Below are 20310 nucleotides of genomic sequence, written 5' to 3' on the forward strand. Positions count from 1 at the left end.
GATGCTCTGATTAGGTTTCCTGGTTGGGTGGCCTAGAGGCTGTATTCAGCAGTGAGTGGGGCTAAGAATTAGCTTCCCTGCCTGAATCAGGTCACAGATCAGCTCCAAAGGTTGGCAAGTCTCTTTCTTTAAAGACTGATCAAGACAAACTACACACAACACTCCCTGTCCAGATGGAGACATTAGCTTTGCTCTGCTGAAGGGAAAAGCCACTGGCTGGGCTTTCTGCTCAGGTGCAGCTGGGCTACATAGCTTTCTGGGTCATCTGGCCAGGTTTCCTGGTCCAGCAGTGCGGAGGATTGCCCTCAGTAGTAGGTGGGGCTATCAGTTAGCTTTCTTGCCTGGGCAGCGCTGCAGAACAGGCTTCAGCGCTGGCCAAGCTCACCTTTTGGGTCCTGTATCAGGCAGACTACATACCTAGTTCACTGACCAGATGAGACCACTGTCACTGGCAAAGCTACTGGTTTGAATTTCTATGTGGGTACCACTGGGAGGATGAACTCTGTCTGTCAAGATCTGAGTGTTGGTTGCTATAAGCTCTGTCTCCCTTCTCCATCACAATTTGATCTCCCGAGGACAAACCCCACAGATTTCCTCCATGATCCTTATGAGGTGAGACTCGAGTGGGCCTCCTAGGAAGCAACCCACAATGCAGGTGGAGCTGGATGGCCATCTTGGGATCTCTTTTTCTCACTGGAGAAACTGTAGGTCTTCTTGTTGTGGCACTGTGCTGGCCTAGGGGAGAGGCAATGTGGTCAAAGTGTGCCTGTTCCTCGTCCCCTTCTAATGGGGTTCTTCACAGTCTCTGTGGTCTAGGGAGTGCTTCAGCTTCACTCCCAGGTTCTGGGATTGTCACAACCAAGTCCTGCTTATGAATAGTTGCTGGTTGGTCTTCTTGTGAGAAGGACCGAAGTCTGGAATGACCTACGTTGCCATCTTGATAACTTCTGTCACTGCTGTTATTCCTTAAATTGTTGATAGAATTCATCATTGAAGCCACTGGATCCTGGAGTTTTCTTTGTGGGAAGATTTCTAATTATGGATTCAACTTCCCTAATTGGTATAGAATTATTCAATTGCTCTTTCTCTTCTTACATTAGTTTTGCTAATTTGTGTCTTTCAAATTTTTTTTCATGTCATTTACTTGAGAATTTATTGGCATACTACTCCCTTTTTACCATTTAAATATTTATAAACTCTATAGTGATGTCTCCTTTCATTCTTGATATTGGTAATTTGAGGGTTTTTTTCTTCCATAGTATAAATAAGGATTTATCAATTATTCATGCTTTAAAGAAATAATTTTTGCTTTAATTGGTTCTCTCTATAGATCATTTTTTGTTTTATTAATTTGTGCTCTTATATTTATTATTTGATTCCTTCTAGTTACTTTGAGTTAAATTTGCACTTCTTTCTTTAGTTTTATAACTTGGAGTTTTATCATTGATTTAATACCTTTTTCTTTTTCTAATATAAGCATTTAAAGATATAAATTTCATTTTAAGCACCATTTTGCTTCATCCATATATTTTGACATTTTGTGTTTTCATTATGTTTGAGTTTAAAATAGTTTTTAATTTTTCCTGTGACTTGTTCTTTAACTTATGAGTGATTTAGGAGCATTAGTATTTTTTATTTTCCAAATATTTGTTGATTTCCCAAGTATCTTTCACTTACTAATTTCTAATTTAATTCCCCTGTGGTCAAACAATATACTCTATTTGATTTCAATTCTTTTTGATTTTAGACTTGTGAATATTCCCTTTGCACTTGAAAAGATTGTTTATTTTGAAGTTGTCAGATGAAATGTTTTCTAAATATCAATTTGGTTAGGTTGTTGATAGTGTTGTCCAAATCTTTTGTATCCTTACTGATCTTTTGAATACTTACTTCATCAAGTACTTTGAAAAGAATACTTACATCTCCAAGTATAATTGTTTCTAATCCTTCTTTAATTTTGTCATGTTTTGCTTATGAATTTTGCTTAAGTATTTTGAAGCTTTATTATTAGATGCATGTGTATTTAGAATTGTTATATCTTCCTAATCAATTGACACCGTATCATTATGAAATGACTCTATTAATATCTGTAATATATACTGTTTTAGTTTAAGTTATCAATTACCTTTCAGAAAAATTAAAGACTGGAAAGTATTTTATTTTATTTTATTTTATCACATACTCACCATTTGTGGCATCTTTCTTTCCTTCATTTAGTCCGAATTTTCATCTGATGTCATCTCTTTGAGTCTGAATAACTTCATTTCATGTACAGATCTACCAATGATACATTATTTCAGTCCTAATTTACCTAAAAATATTTTTTTGTCTCCCTTTTTGAAAGATATTTCCATAGGATATAGACTTCTAGTTTGACATTGTTTTCCTTTAAGTCCTTTAAAAATGTCTTTCCATTGTTTTCTGACTTACGCTGTTTCTACGAGACACAGACAGTAATTCTTGTCATTGTATTCTCCAATATGTAATGTGTTTTTCTCTCTGGCTGCTTTAAAATTTTTTCACTTAATCTTGGGTTTGCAATAATTTGAGTAAAATGTGCCTAGGTATTTTTTCTTTGTCTTTATCCTGTTTGGGATATGCTAACTTCTTGGATATATGGGTTAATGGCTTTTCATCAAATTTGGGATATTTTAAGTCATTAGTTTCTAAGTATTTCCTGCTTAAATATCTCAAGCCTGGCCTTCTGTGAATACATGTTTACATGTATACCAGTTAATATTGTTCTACAGGTAATTGAGGCTTCGTTAATTTTTTTCATCCCTTTTTCCCTCAGGACTTCAGTTTGGATTGTTTCTATTTCCCTCACTACAACAGTGTCCAATTTGTTGTTAAGCCAATCTAGGCAATTTTTCATTTCAGATTCTTTATTTTTCAGTTCCTGAAATTCCATTGTGTTGTTTTTTTACAGCTTATATTTCTCTACTAAAATTTCTCATCTGTCTATTAATTAAAGCCATCCTTTTATTTAATATGTTAAATATCTTTCTAACAGCTTTAAAAAAATCCTGTGTTTGTTAATTCCAATGTCTCTACCCTGTGTAAGTCTGCTTCTATTGACTCTTTGGGGATGTGAGTGCGTTATATTTTCTATATCTCTACATAGATAGTATGTTTTTATTATTGATTGGTATAATAAATGTTACATTTCTGAGAGTTGATTTTTTTCTTGATTTTTCTTTTAAAATAGTAAACTTTGTTCTGGCAGACAGCTAATTTACAAGCAGATGGACTTGATTCCTTCAAGGTTTGATTTAAAGGTTTACTTGAAGGAGTCTAGAACAGCTCTATTCCTAATACATTGTCCTTCCGGGCTCTGAGTTGAATTCATAGGGTTTTCAGTGAAAGCGCTCTAATTTTGCTATTCAGAACTCCAAAATCTCCAAGCATTACGCAACCTGCAGATTCTCTATTGGCTTCTCTCTCTCTGAGGCATGTCCTGCGCTTGCACAGCTAGGCATTGAGTTAAAGCCTTACGAGGTCCCTTATATAGATTACCGGAGCTCTTCTCTTTGTAGCTCTGAATCCTTTGGTACTTGCCCTGCAAATTTCAGCCACCACAATAGCCTCAAATTCTGATTCTTGCTGCCTTCTTGGATTAGTGATACCACTGTGCTTTGCTTGGGCTCCCTCTCCTTGCAAGATGGTCTCAAAAATATCACTCATAGGAAGTCATAAATAGGCTCATCTTGTGCATTTACTTTATTTCACGATTTCTGTCCTTATACTCCTGGTGTCCAACATCTGCAAATAGTTCATGTGTTTTGTACAGTTTCATAGTTGATTACAGCAGGGATGCTAGTCTGATAACATTTATTCCATCGTGTGCAGAAGCAGAAGTTTGAACATTCTGTTGTTCAATAATCGAGAATCCTTTACCATGTACCAAGTGCAAAATATAACAATTTAAACTTATTACAGTATTTCAGAAATCAAAATACCGTCTACAGAAATCAAAACACAATCTCCTTTCAAAACACAGTGGTTTAGGAACCAATTTTTTCTCACTATTTTTACTTAATTTAAGGAGAGAGACACAGTTTTTTATTTTAGAAGACTGATCTGAGCTATAGAAAAAAAAAAGAACTTTTGGAATGTGTTTAAAGAAGATAGGAAAGACACACTTCATATTCTCAAATTAATCGAAGTTAAAATGTCGAGAGAAAGCTCATATTTGAGAATAAAACTAGTGTGGCTCGGATTATGCTTTGTAATATATAAGAATTCATTTTCTTAAAGCTCTGGTTGTTTTCCTCTGTTTGTCATCTATATTTCTTATTTCAAAGTTGGGAGCTTATGGATTGAAGTATGTAATCCTAATAGAAGGACTCTTTTTCTACTACCTTTGGAAGTTAAATATTGAAGTCTTTGCACAAAGGATTGCCTGATTTCCCCTTGAAAGGTAGCAAAAGGTACTTCATTTTAAGCATAAAAGGAAAATAAATTATACTCACTCTACTACAAGCACCAGTAGTGGTCTCACAGACTGTGAGGACGGAGATGTTCTGAGGCCGGTTTAACCATCTGACCACCGTCTTGGTATTGCTTACCCATTTAACCATAGTGATATAGTATTCTCTAGTTTGGAAACACAATTAAAATTTACATTTAGAGCCAGAGAACCTGTATAGTACCAACAATATACACTTATTATTTTATATGCAAGAATAAATGAATCACTCTTAAGATGTCACACCATATTAATTTATGTTTATGTATATATAGATCTGCTTTTTCAAATGTAAATACCAATATATACACACATATTTGTGTGTATGTATGTAACACATGCCTACATACATACATATACACATATACAAAAAATTTGAGAATAAATTTGAAAGTTAATAATTTCCCAGAGAAGTGATCCTTGGAAAAATAAAAATAATCAAGATGCTAGACATTTATGGATAATTTGTTATTTTCTATTAATTAGTCCTAACATATATGCAAAATAAGTATACATTTTCTAAGCTATTCCCTGTTTTATTTCTTTAAAAATACATTCAATAATCAATTAAAAGACAAAGCTTATTCTTGACTTACTATTAATTTCTTGTGCATGACTTTCATGTTATTTCACTTTATCCATGAAGACTTGGACTACAGCGCTATGAATGGTTTGTTTTTATCTTTGTCAGTTGTACGCTGAGGGCCAGTCTCAATCTTATTCACAATAGTGTTTACAGTTTTTTTAAAATCTTACTTATGTGTAAACCATTTAAAACAAACAATGAATCAAACTGAAGGAAATAACGGGCTCTTGAATTTTTGGTATAGTGAGGATGCTAATTACCATGCCCATGATGTCCTCAGGCTGCTTCTAGATTGGGAAAGTTTACATTTTTTTATTTATAGTTTTTATTTCTTTCATTGTAGATTATATGTTTGGAATTTTACATGATATACCACAACACCCCCTCTCTGCCTCAGTACAAAATATAATTATTAATTTTGATTCAATTTATGATAAAAAGAAAAAGCAATGATGTTTCAACAAATTTGCCCAGTTTCAGAATAGATGAAATGCTTTAGAAATGGCTTGAAAGGCGCCACCCCGGAGTATTGTCCTAAAATTAATTTACCCAGTTTTTATGTGACCTAGAGAAAATCACCTATGGAAGAAAAACGTTGTGATACAAATCACCTGTCCTTAGATACATCTGGGTTAGACATTCAGCTACATGAATCTTACACGTCTGACATTGCTGAGTAGCCACCACTTCCTCGAGAAGATCCCTTAGCCCATCATAGTGAAGATGTCAGTAGAAGGGCAAGTATGACTTCTCATACAGTGAAGTCTGCCATATTTTGTTAAGCAATGTATTCAAGACATCTGGCAGCTTTCACAATCAGCTTAGTCCCACTTGAAAATTTCTTAGAACCTCAGTGAAATCATAACATGAAGTTCTCTAAATAGAGTTAACAAGGCAACTTTGAATCAAATATGCAACTAGTTTAGGATTAATCTTTGGCCAAATCAATGAACCTTGCAATTCTTCAAAGACGATGTCTTGCTGACTCTCACAGTGTTTTGTTTAAGCTGATTTATTTTGCATGATTATCATATCTGGCAGTGTGAATATTAAAAAGAGGAAAATACAAGTATTAACCATTTATAGATTTATCTAGAAGATTTAGCATGGAGAAAATTGATAATGAGTGCTGTAATCAATCAGGAAAAAAGTGCTAAATTCTGACAGTATACATTTTTGATTAATTGGTATAAACATTGTTCAAAATTGAAGTAAAAATTAATTTGACTATTGTGAACAACTGACCAAAGACTGCAAAATCATGGAGGTCATATTTATGGAGAAATCTAGATGTAAAGAAGTGGCATACAGAAGATTTTCAAATCCAATCAGAAATTTGTCTCAATTAGCTAAAATGAGTAATATTATATTTGTGCCAAGTGAGATGACAAACTAATATGAATGATTTTTAAAATAAATAACACCAAAAATTAGAATAAAAATACTCATCTTGAGTGTTTTCCCTTTCAAAGTAGCCCCCAAGTAAAATGATGCAAGAACATCTTTTTTGCAATGTCTTTACCAGACATTGATACATTATATTTATTACTTATGATGGAAAATCTTGACTTTTAAAAAATATTTTATGTTTGAAAAGCAATTAAAATTCAGTGCAAATTTGGTGAATAAATAATTTTTTAAAGGGAACACTAACTCAGGCATAAAATTAAGTTAAAAATCATTAATTGACAGTCATACCACTTATATTTCTCTTTCATTGAATAATTTGATTATTTTATGTATTTGTGCATAATCTATCTTATGTTCACAAGCAAAATTTAGTCTTATATGAGGTATCTTAGTATATATCTTATCTATAAGAATGAGAGTTCTTCCCAAAATTGAATTTGTAATGTCTTTCCATGGTAATTTGAAACCATTGAAATTTCCATGATGAAGTGTTGGAAATATCCAAACTGAAAGTGAAAGTACAGCTTGACACATAAGAAAGGTGGAAAGGTACGTTTACTAACTAAATCACATTCTGTATTCTTTCTTTCTTAGTCCCAGGATCCTAGGTGCACACCTCCTCAGGAATCACATTTATGCAGTTTGCTCCTAAATATTCAGGCTTCCTCTGAACGAGGGAGTAGGAAGTGCCCTTACCTGGAAATGTGACACTCCTTGGCCTGCCTGCTGCAGATGTGGCTGTCCTCCTGGATCTCCATCTCATGAACACATTAGATCTGGTGTCTCACGACCAGTGGCCAGCGAAAGTGTCCCTTCCTTATAACTGGCTTTCCTGCTTGTTCCTAGTCTCCATGGCTCTGGATTACCCAGGAAGTCCTCGAGGATCTATCTGGTCCTCTTGAGCCACAGAGACAGAGACAAGCAGGTTAGGAGGATTGCACTCAAGAAAGACTTTCTATTAGCTGGGTGGTCTGACACAAGAGATCTAATTGTTCACAAGGGTATGTGGAACGGAGGCCTCAGCATCACCAGCAGATAGGTATGTTAGCAGTTACACTTGTGTTTTCATTGGCTCCCTGTCCAATCACTACTCTTTGTTCACAACAATTTTTGTACATGTATAGTTACTCTGAGCTCATTCTTTTCCAGATATCTGTCCATAAGAATATTGTGATGGCATCCCTGACCAACTCATAGCTGGTGTTCTCCAAAGACCTCTGTTAATAACCAAGCATTACTTGTAAGGAGGGTCATTTAAGATGTTCCTATGAACATAGGTAAATTGGTTAATTAGATTTTATTAGAAGGCACAAATTTTTCTTGGCAGAATAAGAGATGTAGACTAGACAGATTTCAATGAAACAGGAAGACAAAGCACAGCAGTGTGAAATCCAGAATGACAGGCCAATATGACAACGTCATATCAATGATACTGGCTGAGAACAATGGATCACAAAGGGTGGCTGAGTAAAGAAAGATTTCAGATAAATATAACAATGTCAAAGAGTAAGGAGAAATCAAAGACAAACCACTACCTTTTTTCTTCAGCCTGGAGACGTATGAGCACAAAGGATAATCTCTTCCTCAAAACAATTTGACAAATACTTAGCTATGGAAAAATCTACATAGTTCATTATTATAAAAAATCTTTCCTCTAGAACTTAACTATGTATTTTGAAATTCATACCTAAGTTTTCCAATAAAGGTAGTAAATGCTTACAATGCCTTAAGCTCGTAGTGTAACAGTTTGCAAAATATTTCTTAAAATGAGATGAATCATCTAACTCCCACCAGGTCTGGGGACATTCAACAAGGGCCACTATCTTGGTCCCTACCATGCTACCTTCTGAAGAATCAACATAGACCATAATTAAAATAAAGATGAGTAGCAAATCAAAGTTGCATTCATAACCTGAATTTGTTTAATGAAGGATCTTTAGCTGAATCACGGATATTTATTTTTTAAATGAAGGGTATGTGGAAGAAGGAATTAGGAAAAGAAATCATGACTTTCTCCAAGTTATTCTTTTAATTCCATTTTAAAAGCATATAAATAAATTGAAATTTATTTTATAGTCTTTGACTAGAGTATAAGTATCTGGTTGAATGGAAGTTCTAGCTTGGGGATCTTTATCTATTATAATTATGAACACTAGTTGTTATAAATAAATAACTCAACCAACCAAATAAACAATCACCAGACTAAAACAAATGACTAACACCTTCAAATTCAGAACAAATCTTGTTCTCTGTGATGAGGTTAGGGGACTACAGTTTATAAGGTAGCTCAAGTCATAAGAGAATATTTTTCTATATTTATCTTACTAATCTTTCACCCTATGCAGTCATACACCCCATAACAATGTTTCAGTCAATGAAGAATCTCATATACAATGGTGATCCCATAAGATTAGTACCATATAGCCTAGGTGTATAGTAGGCTATATCTTCTAGGTTTGAGTAAGTGCACTCTGTGATGACACATTGATGAAATCACATTGTGATGCATTTCTCGGAAAGTATCCCAGTCGTTAAGTGATGCGTGACTGTAGTTACATGATCTACAATGCACGTGAGAAAACTATGACACGTTTTCAAGAGAAGTACAAATATTTCTTAGATAAACCATAGATGTGTGTGTGTGTGTGTGTGTGTGTGTGTGTGTGTGTGTGGAGAGAGAGAGAGAGAGAGAAGATTGAAAGACACATACATACAGAGAAAGACTAGAGACAAAATCAGAACCAGAAACAGATTCAGACCACGTCTCACATGGCTTCAGAAAAATTATCACGTGTTTTTGTGGACATCTTCAGCACATCCCTAAAGTAATAACAAAGATACAATTCTTAAGGAAAATATTACCCTTAAATTATTTGTGTTGAATATTCTCTATTTGCCAGCTCCATTCTCCAACTTGCTTCCCAGCAGTTTCCAGAGGCTGGACTCTACAATGAGGCTGCCTTGCCTAAGGGAGGCCTCTGCAGGAACTCAGAGCTTGAGAGGAGTTTAAGGTATTTATTCCCAGGACCCTCTCCCTACTAGGGCATGGTTTGGAAGACTGAATTGCTCTACCAATGGACAGGTTGTCCTAGCCCATTCTGCTCTGCAGCTACAAGCCTCTTCAGGTTTTTTAAGTGAGCTTGCCTCTTGCTCCTTCAGTCCTGGGTCTGTAATAGCTTTCTGCTGTTGTAAATTCTATGTTGCTTTCCCATCCCTTGTGAGTGTACTCCTAATCCTGCCCACACCTGTGTTAATAGCCCTTTACATAATTGCATTTCAATTACCCCTTTGAGTGTATCATCTCTTTAATTTCCAAGACCCTGACCAATAAATTATGAAATATGATAATCTGTTTTAGATCTTAAGCATCTCTCTAACTATGGAGGGCACAACAGTTTTCCAGCAAATTTCCATACGGGTAAAGTACTAAGTATTAAATATCAGAGATATGAATGACCCTAAAAGAAAATCAAGGGAAAAAAAGAGTTTAACTTTCATCTGATGTGCAGCTATATGAATGCATCATTCTTTGATTCACGTCACGGCTATCTCTATGTTTTTCATGTTTGTATGTTCCTGGATCCATGCAAGTAATACCTGTGCGCAGAGCGGCTAAATGCGCATGATGTAAAGTTCACTAATTATCCTCCTTTTCTGTGAACCAAAGTAAAGCTTTCACCAGGAACAGATGAGGAAGGAAATATATTTCTGTAAAACTGAAGCATTGGGAATATTTTAAAAAAACTCGTTTTGAAGCAAATTTTGATCTTGAGTTTTCCAATAAAAAGAGTAAGTCAGACACTTTGGTGCATTTCACATACTACAGTTGGCACTTACATAAGACCGTGAGGCAGGAGAAGCAAAACCGTCATGTACATTGTGCAGGTGAAGTATTATATGACTCTCCTCAAATTGTGGACTAAGTTCATTGCTAAACCAACACATCCAAATTACATTTAGGGGCTTTTTCTTTATAGGATTCTCCCTCACTCTCAGTGGAACCCGTTATATTATTTTGTGTACTGAACTTCCAACGTTCAAGGGTATGTAATATCTTTTTCCAATGAGTGACTAATTTGACCATATGTACTTCAAATATTAAAGAGATATATACTCTATTAAGACTACAATAAATGACAATTGATTCTGTCTTTAGAAATTTTTGTTTTTGATGACACTCTACTATCTAGTGAACTCATTAGAAATCCATTTTGGTAACAAAATTAAGGGCAGGAATCACGACCTTCTATTAGAAAGAAACCCAGATATTGTAAAATTGACCTCCATTTCAAAAATTAAAAAAAATAACTGATAAAAATTAGAAAGTGTTATTTGAGGATTAGGGCATTCAGGACCAGCGAGAGGTAAAATGACTTGTCCAAGGTCACACAATGAAGTGGTGGTAGAGATATGACTCAAACATTCTAGACTAGTGCCCTTTCCTGTGAATTCTGAGCATGAAACAAATCGGAGAAAAAGATAAGAATTAACAATGACATAAAGGATCAATAGTGTCCATAATTGCTGTATTTGTGACTAAATCTTTCATGGCTGGTAGACCGAGTTCAGATACTGCATTACATATGTCAGTTCTGATAGACCTTAGGGTCTTCCAGCACAACATGATGAAATGTTCTGTAACCTGAAACTGGCTCTACCTCATTTTCTATCTCTGCTGCCAACTAATGCCGAGGTTCGATCTCAATCATTTTTCTTCTCTCTGGGCCTTATCTTTCCCATCAATAAAAAGAACAGTTTACAATAGGTAGTCACTATGGACTGTTCCAGTGTAAGCATTCCATATATTTTTATTACCTTCTCAAGAAGGAAAAAGTTCCACAAACTGCAGGCTGCAGTGTCTGTGAAAATCTCCCATTGTGATGAAAATTTCTCAAATTTATCAATGAAACAACATATGAGTAGCATTTCTGTTTGTATCAGTCACCTTGTGTTGATTGTTGACGTCGTCAAAACAAACTTGAGCTTAGCCCCATATCATTCAATATAGCGTGAAACTATTTTCTTAAATTTGCCACCTATCCCATCTCGAGGACTGCTGTAAATTTTCAAAGGGATGCGATATTTGAAAGAATCACCCTTGAAGTTTGAGACCACTCTGGATTTTAAAATCCACATGACTTTTGGATTAGTTGTTTACTACTGGAGATTTTGCCAATATTAAAATTATGTTTCTGACATACAAAACGTGTTCCTTTTCTCCCCACTCAAATTTCTCAGATAAAAAGTCTTCTGTATGTAGGACAGTTTGAAATAAAATCTAATTAAATTTCCCTGCCTGGAGAAGTAAACTAGGGAATCATTGGCAAGCTGTGTGGGGAACGTTAGAAAAATTACACAAATTTTAGGAAGATTGTACTCTTTCAAAGAGAATCATTTAAAAAAATAGAATGACTATTTTCAGGCGGGAAATCCAATGGATAATTATTCTTTGCCTCAGTCTTTCTGTCACGTCTCCTGCCAAAGGTCCAATGCTCACTATCGGTATATTTAGTCATTTTGTGGTGCTGTGGATCACCTTGAAACTTTAAATGGTTCCTAGGAACAACAAGACACCAAGGAGGAGTTCATTTCTTCACTAACATAGGTAACCTCAGCTTTATTTTCAAGTGGATTTGTTGAGCTGATCACATCTCTCTCTAAATTGCAACAAAATGATAATTGGAGTTAAAATATTTATTTCCCGTAAAAGTGAAATTGTAATTGCATACCTTGATTTAAAGCTGTCAGGTGGCATGAGTTCCAAAGTATGAGTCGGTCCATATAGGTTTACAACATATAATTTGATTGTTGGGTTCACTTGACCTGCCTTTGAGAAAATGAAAGTTGTAATGCAATGACATTAAGCATTAGAATCTATTGAGAAAAGAAGAAAATGCGTGTTGATTCTTTTACAATTTTGTGTTAGAATGGGGAAAAAAGTTTAATTTCTCTGAAGCAAAAATGACTCTAAATTCAACAACTTGATTGCTTTCAATTGTTTTTGTAGATTGCTGCTTCTCAAGCATTTTAGTCAGACAATTAAAGGTGATAGGAAATCAGGATGACTTTATTCATTAGTCAGTGCTGCAGTGTTCTTTTCCTAGAATGACACTGACAGGACTGGCTTTACAAAACTACTAGCAGATCAAGCAGCTACTCGCATTAGAGGATGTAAAATGCAATGGAAATAAAGCTCGGCTAATTATAAAAAAAGAAGAAGAAATAAGAAAAAAAGATCTACCCAATTCAGGTGCCACATGCTTAAAATTTCACAATACCTAATCTACTTCTATTGCGTTAATCATCCCAGGTTTTCTTTTGAACTTGATGAATACTAGATAGGGTATAGGTGGCCCTTGAGAGGTGGCTGTGAAGTGGACCGCCCTCCCTGTTTCTGGCATGAAGAGTAGAAAGATCGTGGTACGAACATGTAATTTGAATTTAGCAAATCAAAATTTATGAAATAATAACTAGCCTGTATAGCAGTTAATATGCATATGGCTCATAGAATGCGTTAAAGGCATTACATGAACTATATTATTAAATGTTTCTACTACAGCCCTAAGATATAATTGTAACAATTTTTCAGATGAAAATGGAGAAGCTAAGCAAACTGTGCAAGGTGAAATGTCCAATAATTGAGGGATCCAGTGTTTAAACCCAGGATGCTCTTACCTGCTGTAGCTTTGCCTCAGTTCATTCCTAGACAATGAACTCCAAACTTTTTCTAAATATATGGTGACTGCTTAGTGGACAGAAACAGAAGCTTTCACAACACATCTCAAGCAGTTTGAATGAATGAATGAAGGAGAGAATGAATGTTTATGTGATAAGTGATTTACAGAACCAGTGGACTCCTTGCGGCCCAGTGTGTTTCTAAATAATACACTGATATCATTGTGGTGTGGCTGATGCCATAAGAGAAGACTATACAAGATATACAAAGAAGGACAAGGAAATTAAAAGTGAGTTGAATTAAAAGACCTGAAAAAAATCTAGAGAATGATAAAACTGATTTAAAAATGAAAAAGATTCATGTTTAAGGAATTGGCATCCATAAAAGCCAGAGTTAAATCAGAACCAGAAGCAACATCATAAACTCCATCAATAGTCAGTAACAGCTCCTCATGAACTATTTTGTTAAGTTATTAAAAATGACTAGCACAGAGAGGAGGGTAGAGGGATGAATGGGCAGAGCACAGAGGATTTTTAAGACTGTGAAAAATACTCTAAATGTACTATAATGATGGATACACGTCATTATACATTTTCCCAAACCCATATAATGTACATCAAGCATGAACTATAGTGCAAACTATGGACTTCGGATGATTATGACATGTCAATGTACGTTTATCAATTGTAACAAACGTACGATTCTGGTAGAAGATGTTGATGATGGGGGAGGCTATACACGTGTGGGGGTAAGGGGCATGGGGGAAATCTCTGTACTTTATTCTGTTTTTCTGTGAACCTTAAACTGCTTTAAAAAATAAAGCCAATAAAAAAATGACTAGCACATCTGTGGAAGTACATCATCCATAGTTAGAAATTTTGAGCCAAAGAAAGGAGTCAGACAGGTTTTCACTACGGAAACGCAATGGCTATTAAGAGAGATTATGAAAGTGGTTCACAGAGTAAGGCTTCCTGGAAGATAAGCTATGGGCTTGCCTCACAGAAAGGGCTCTGGTGTCAGATTTTGTAAAGCTTTTCATTGCTCTAAAACCCTCAAGTGCCTGAGCACATTTGTCTCGGGCAATTTAGCCTTCTACTGCACATAGGCGCTGCCTTTCACAGCACTCGTTTTAATTTAATTGCCGTGTTCCACCCTGAAAATATTGGCTTTATCCATATTTTTTTGGTCTAACCATTTCTCTAGCTTGATCAGGTATGTTACACTTTAGAGCTGGGACGTACTAATTAGTACTGCCGTTCAAAGCATTGTTCTTTGAGGAGCGGCATCATTTGGAACCTCAGAAACATAAATTCATGGGCCCCACTCAGACCTAATATCAGCTTCAGAATCACTCTGGGTGTGGGCCTAAGAATCTGTGTTTTAACAAGATTCCCAGGTAACTATCAATAGTATCCAAATTTTGATAAAACTCTTATATATATATATATATATATATATATATATATATATATATTTATAGTATGCTCAGTGGTTATCAAAGGTTAACAGCTCAGTGGTTATCAGCCAGCACCAGAATCCCCCAGCAGGCCTGGAGGGCTTTTTTTCTACTGATTGCTGAGGCCCACCTTCAGCTTTCCTAACATCTTTGTGGGACATGAGAATTTGTGTTTCTAATAATTTCCCAGATGAGGCTGACACCACTGGTAAAAGGACCACATTTTGAGACCTGGTTTAGCTTAATCTGTGACTCAGAGAAACCTCGGTTCAAAAAATTTTAACCATTATTTACTGGATATAAACCATAGACAGGATGCTAAGGATCCTCAAGTATTATTTTCTTTCATCACCAAAAATGAGACAACACTTCTCTGAGAGGATGTCACCAGTCAGAAATTTTGAGCCAAAGTAGGCTTCCTTTTTGTAGGTAAAAATATCCCATAGTTTTATGTGAAGAAAAAGATGATCTATAAAAGTGACTTTTTTCACATCCTTTGCACTGTAAGTTTATCTGTGTACAAGGCCACTGACATCCGAATTAGCTTCTATAAGGAAATAAATTAAAAGTTGCGCACACATGTGGTCAATTTTAGACAAAAAACCAACATCAGGCCGTTTCCAAAATTCAGCTGTCCAGCCTTCTATCATCTCAATTAAATTTTTATCTTTCCATGGAGGTTTGACATTAAGTGCATTTTTCAAGTTCATTTGTTCCTTGTAATATTTGAATCATTTCAGTAGTTTGCAAATTAGACGAGTTCATCTATTTGCCTTTTCAGTCACTTTTGCCACAAAGACTGCAATTCCACAAACTCTTTCCTCTATGATTCTGAAACACAAGCCTCCAATAATAATTAACCTTATTTTACTGGCAACTAAATTGTCATTAAGTGAGATAACGTTTTAATTAAGAAGATTAACCTGAGGTTAGTGAGTTGGAACTGTGTATCTCTTTTGTGCTGAATTGCTAATGATAGGGCATTTTGTGAGTTCTGAATCACGCTGAATTAAGTAAAATACAAATATATTTGTTGTAAGTCTTTCATTAGTAAATATGACCACATTGGGTATTTGCTGCACTCATTTTAATCTAGTTTAATTTGAAGCACAATTTAGAGTGAACTCTATGCATTACTTCCATGTCTAAAGTACTACTTTTCAAAAGTTTATTGCATAAGTAAGAACAAATCAAAATAATCCATTTGTTAGTAGAACAAACATTTTTTTAAAAACAGAGTAGAAAATAATGAGACTTTGAAAATAATCTATCCAAAATGATACTGAAATTTATTCTAGGAACAAGGACCAAAACCCAGAGCTAGTTTTTTTCTTTCTTTTTTTTTTTTTGAGGAAGATTAGCCCCTGAGCTAACATCTGCCACCAATCCTCCTCTTTTTGCTGAGGAAGACTGGTCCTGAGCTAATATCCATGCCCATCTTCCTCTACTTTATGTATGGGACACCTGCCACAGCATGGCTTGATAAGCCACGTGTAGGTCCGCATCCGGGATCCAAACTGGCGAACCCTGGGCCGCCAAAGCAGAATGTGCAGACTTAACTGCTGCACCACTGAGCTGGCTCCGTACACCTAGTTTTTTTGAGTCCTGTTGTGTTAAGCACTGGGAAGGTATTCCTACTGAAAACCACCTGAGGACTTGGGATTCTTTCTCTCAGCTTTGGCCACTAGAATATCTGTCCTTTTTTTATTTTTAATACTCCTCAATAGTAGTCATTAACACACACTAAGCACTTTCATTATGTATTACATACATCAGGTATTACATGTATACATATATATATATGTATATACACACATGTATCTACATAAATGGCAGCTGCGAGGCTGTCCAAGTACACTACTCATACATGGCTAAGTCATTCTCAGTAAATGGAGCAAACCGAGTTCACACGTATTTATCAACTTGACGAAGAAAGATTTTCATTCTAGCTTCGTCTTCTGAGTTACAAGTTAACCTCTGGTAGTTTTACAGAAAGGGACAGAATAAATAAATTTGAGTTATTTCTCTCTTCTTAAAATAACTGTGACTTTTATAAAAGAACTTCTTAGCCTTTTAGAAGCTCAGTTTGTCCATTGTAAAATAAAGGCAATTGTGGAGAGGACTGAACCGGAAAGAAAAGAAGTGAGAAGTGTCTCGGAAAACGTAAAGCATATTATTAACAAACATAATTTATACAATTAATAAACAAATACTATTATTATTTTATACCTAGCTTTACTATTGAGAAATATTAATTAATTAATAACATTAAACAATAACCAAGTGTCTAGGTTTGTCAACCCAGTTTCTTCTCAATTACTGCTGACATTTTTAAATTTTCTCAGATGCTTCTATTTGTCCATTTGTTTGAGTCAGTCTTGTTAAAATTATGAGGGCTAGAGGTGCCCAAGTTCAAGCGCCAAGGGTCCATAACTGAGAAGGCAACTTGAAGATGCAGCTATTATGGATGGCTTTTATGTGGGGATCCTAAAACTCCCACTCCTCTTGGGAAATGAGTTACAAAATGTTGTCCCTTCCCTTGGGCTGATTTTATTTCCTTTGTGCAGTGCACCGGCTGAACATTTGGGCTTGAATTCCTTGCCTATTGACATGTGTCTTCCACAATATGCCACTAGTTCTTCATTTTGTATTTAAATTGTCAAGTGAACTGACATTATAATAAATAAGTCAAATAATGATAATTAATATATTTGAGAAGTCTTTTCAGTTTTTCTATGAAAAAAATAGGTTCAGGTATGCTGCACAGTCACAAAGTATCATCCATAAAATATGGCTAAATCTATAATTGGAGAAGTCATAAGTGCTTTCTTGGAGCACAATAAAAATCTCTTGATGAATATGATTATTTTTTTGCTAGGTCAAATTGCCATTTCTTCCTGAAGAGCACTGAGTATATATATGCCTTCTAATCTATGTCCAGAGAAGACCTTGGAAATAATATTTCAAAGTCACAGAATCAAATTCGTCTCAATTTGTCCACTTCTTTGCCCAGTTAACATAAGGCACAAATTGAAGGGTATAAAACCTAGCATGCTTGGTAAACACATAGTGCAACTCACTGAAGGAAAGGCTTCAAAGCAGCTTTTAAATGAAATCAGCAGCCATCTCTTACATAATAGGAGCTAAATGCACAAAGTGGAATTGAAGAAGTTTTCTATAAGATATCTTTACAAGACTAACGCACAGGGGGCCTCACTCAACATGAGCTTTTTTCTTTGCTATGTAAACATGGGGAAAATAAATTTTAAAAAAGAGACCTTAAGCAATTAAAAATGGCATACAATAGAAAAGCCAGTACACTGCAGATGTTTTTGCAACCTGCTCCCAGAGGGCTCACCCAGCATTTGAAGATAGTTTTGCTGTCTGGGCAGGATTTCCATATTTGCTTCACTCAATAAAATAATTCTATGGATTCTAGGTACGCCTGGCTGAGGTTATTCTCCAGCATTTTATAAAGTATGTACAGTATAATGTTCCAGAGTATGCTCTGCCAAAATAATATTGATGTTAATACTAATACCAATAAATTTTTTAGGCTTAGTATATTCTATATTGGTGGTTCTTTATTAGTCTATTCTTTATTGAGATTCTTTATGCTAAATCTATTCCTTACTGTAGATTCTTTATGCTTACTTTATTTTTATAAGAGATTTATAAAACACATTAACATCTAGTATATTAAGTGCTCTAAAAAATCACCTAAAAGAAGTTTTTTTTAGATTTTTTTTAACTAAGAACTTCCAACTTATTTGACCATGGCACTTTTTGCTCCTTTATAGCACCTATTAACTCATAGACCATGACTTAGGGAAACCCTTGACCTGGTATCAATGATGCCCCTCATCTCTTCTTCCCCTCTTTTGAACTGGGAAAGTGGGCATAAACAAAATGAGAGCATCAAATGGAAAAAAATACTGCAAAAGCGAAAGTTGCCACATCCCTGAATCACCTTTATCTCTTCCTACCCAAGCACCATGTAGAGACCACTGCAAGCTCTAAAATGATGAGTCTGCCGACAAGGAAGGTGAGCTTCTTTTTTTCTCCAAAGACAACTTGTTCATAATACTATCAATCAAGTCACTGGTGCACACAGAGAGGGAACAAAGTAGCACTCCCACATTACTTACCTTAGGGTATGGATATTGCTTTCCTTTGGGATACAATGCTCCAGTAAACCGAGGGATAACCATGTTAGGCACCAACGAGTCATTTATCATCAGGAAGGCAAGCCTTTCTCCATCTGGTGACCACCAGTGGGCGATGTGAGAATGTAGAAGTTCCTCTAGAATAAACGAGTGTTATTTGAAACCAACTGTAGAGCTGTGGGTTCAGTCACCCACAAACATCTGTCCTTGAAATCTCCATTGTACATACATATTTTCTATACAGTGCATTGGATTTTATCAAATTCATGGATAATTCTCTGAGTTACCCTTTTAATGCCAGGAAAAGCAGATGCAAAGGAAGGAAAGAATGAAGCAAGGAAATCAAGGTTTCATGGACTGTCGTCAATGTGAACAGAGATGAAAATACTACCAGAGTAAAAAGAATAAGAACATTAATTGAATACTGAAACATGACATAAAACCATATTCATGTCACCATTCATTCATATTTGCATTCAATCATATTTCCATCCTCTTATCGTCAAACAAGCTGAATATCCACTAGATTCATTAAATTATTTTAAGCTCTATGAAAATAGAATAAGAAATATACTGGGCCAGCCCTGTGGCCTAGTGGTTAAGTTCAGCACACTCTGCTTTGGTGACTTAGGTTTGGTTCCCAGGCGTGGGCCTACACCACTTGGTGGCCATGCTGTGGTGGTGACCCACATACAAAATAGAGGAAGATTGGTGATGTGTGTCAGCTCAGGGAGAATCTTCCTCAAGCAAAAAAATAGCAAAAAAAAGAGGAAGATTGGCAACAGATGTTAGCTCAAGGTGAATCTTCTTCAGCAAAAATATATATATATATACATACACTAGATATCTTTCATGTGACTCCACATACACTATCCATTTTTCTACAACTGCTTTCTAGCCCAGAAAATTAACTGGCATGAACTACATCAAAAGGGCTCCTATGTCCTCTAAAACATGACCATTATGGGACTTTGGAAAGAGACTTGAAGGAGGAGAGTAAAGTCAGAGTACTTATTCCCTTGGTTCTATCCTAAAATATCACTTCAGGCTTGCTGTGTCCTTTAAATGATGTCACTACCCCTGTCACTGCAGCCTCCTCTACACAATTTTCTCCTTTTTTGTCTGGTAAGGGCTCATCACCGTGATCACAGGATAGTAATAGCTTTGCTGCTACTAGTCTAGATTATAGCTCTGTATCTTAGGGTTCCCCTATACCTTTACTTTCGTAGATAGTCCCTTTGTAAATAAATCCTCTTCAAATTATTGATTGTGCCAACTCTGTAGTTTTGGGAGTCTGACTGATACAGTGATTAATATCAGCAGTAGACTCAGAAAAGAGATCTTCAAAATACAATTTTGTGATTAGGTTAGTAATATATCCATATCTATACCTACATCCATATCTATATCTATATTTATTCCTGTACAATCTCTGATGAAATAATAAACCTTTCAAGGGGGAAACTGGAGCATAGATAATACACAGCAAGGGATGGAATCATGAGAAATCAATTGCCACTGGTGATGACATAGCATGAAATGCAGATA

The 20310-nt window shown here is 35.5% G+C and overlaps 1 protein-coding gene across 4 annotated transcripts in view; it reads right to left on the bottom strand.

Annotated features, from left to right (window-relative positions):
* DPP10 (dipeptidyl peptidase like 10) overlaps positions 1 to 20310 on the bottom strand; it is a 1237611-nt gene that overhangs the window by 85887 nt on the left and 1131414 nt on the right. For all 4 annotated transcript variants that reach the window (XM_044769066.2, XM_070507564.1, XM_044769065.2 and 1 more), the window contains 3 exons: positions 18745 to 18899; positions 12194 to 12291; positions 4473 to 4596 (listed from right to left, as the gene is read on the bottom strand). In XM_044769066.2, the coding sequence (XP_044625001.2) occupies positions 4473 to 4596; positions 12194 to 12291; positions 18745 to 18899 (377 nt within the window). The remainder of the gene's footprint in view (positions 1 to 4472; positions 4597 to 12193; positions 12292 to 18744; positions 18900 to 20310) is intronic.

Source organism: Equus asinus, chromosome 4, assembly GCF_041296235.1.
Source record: "Equus asinus isolate D_3611 breed Donkey chromosome 4, EquAss-T2T_v2, whole genome shotgun sequence".
Classification (NCBI taxonomy): Eukaryota; Metazoa; Chordata; class Mammalia; order Perissodactyla; family Equidae; genus Equus; species Equus asinus.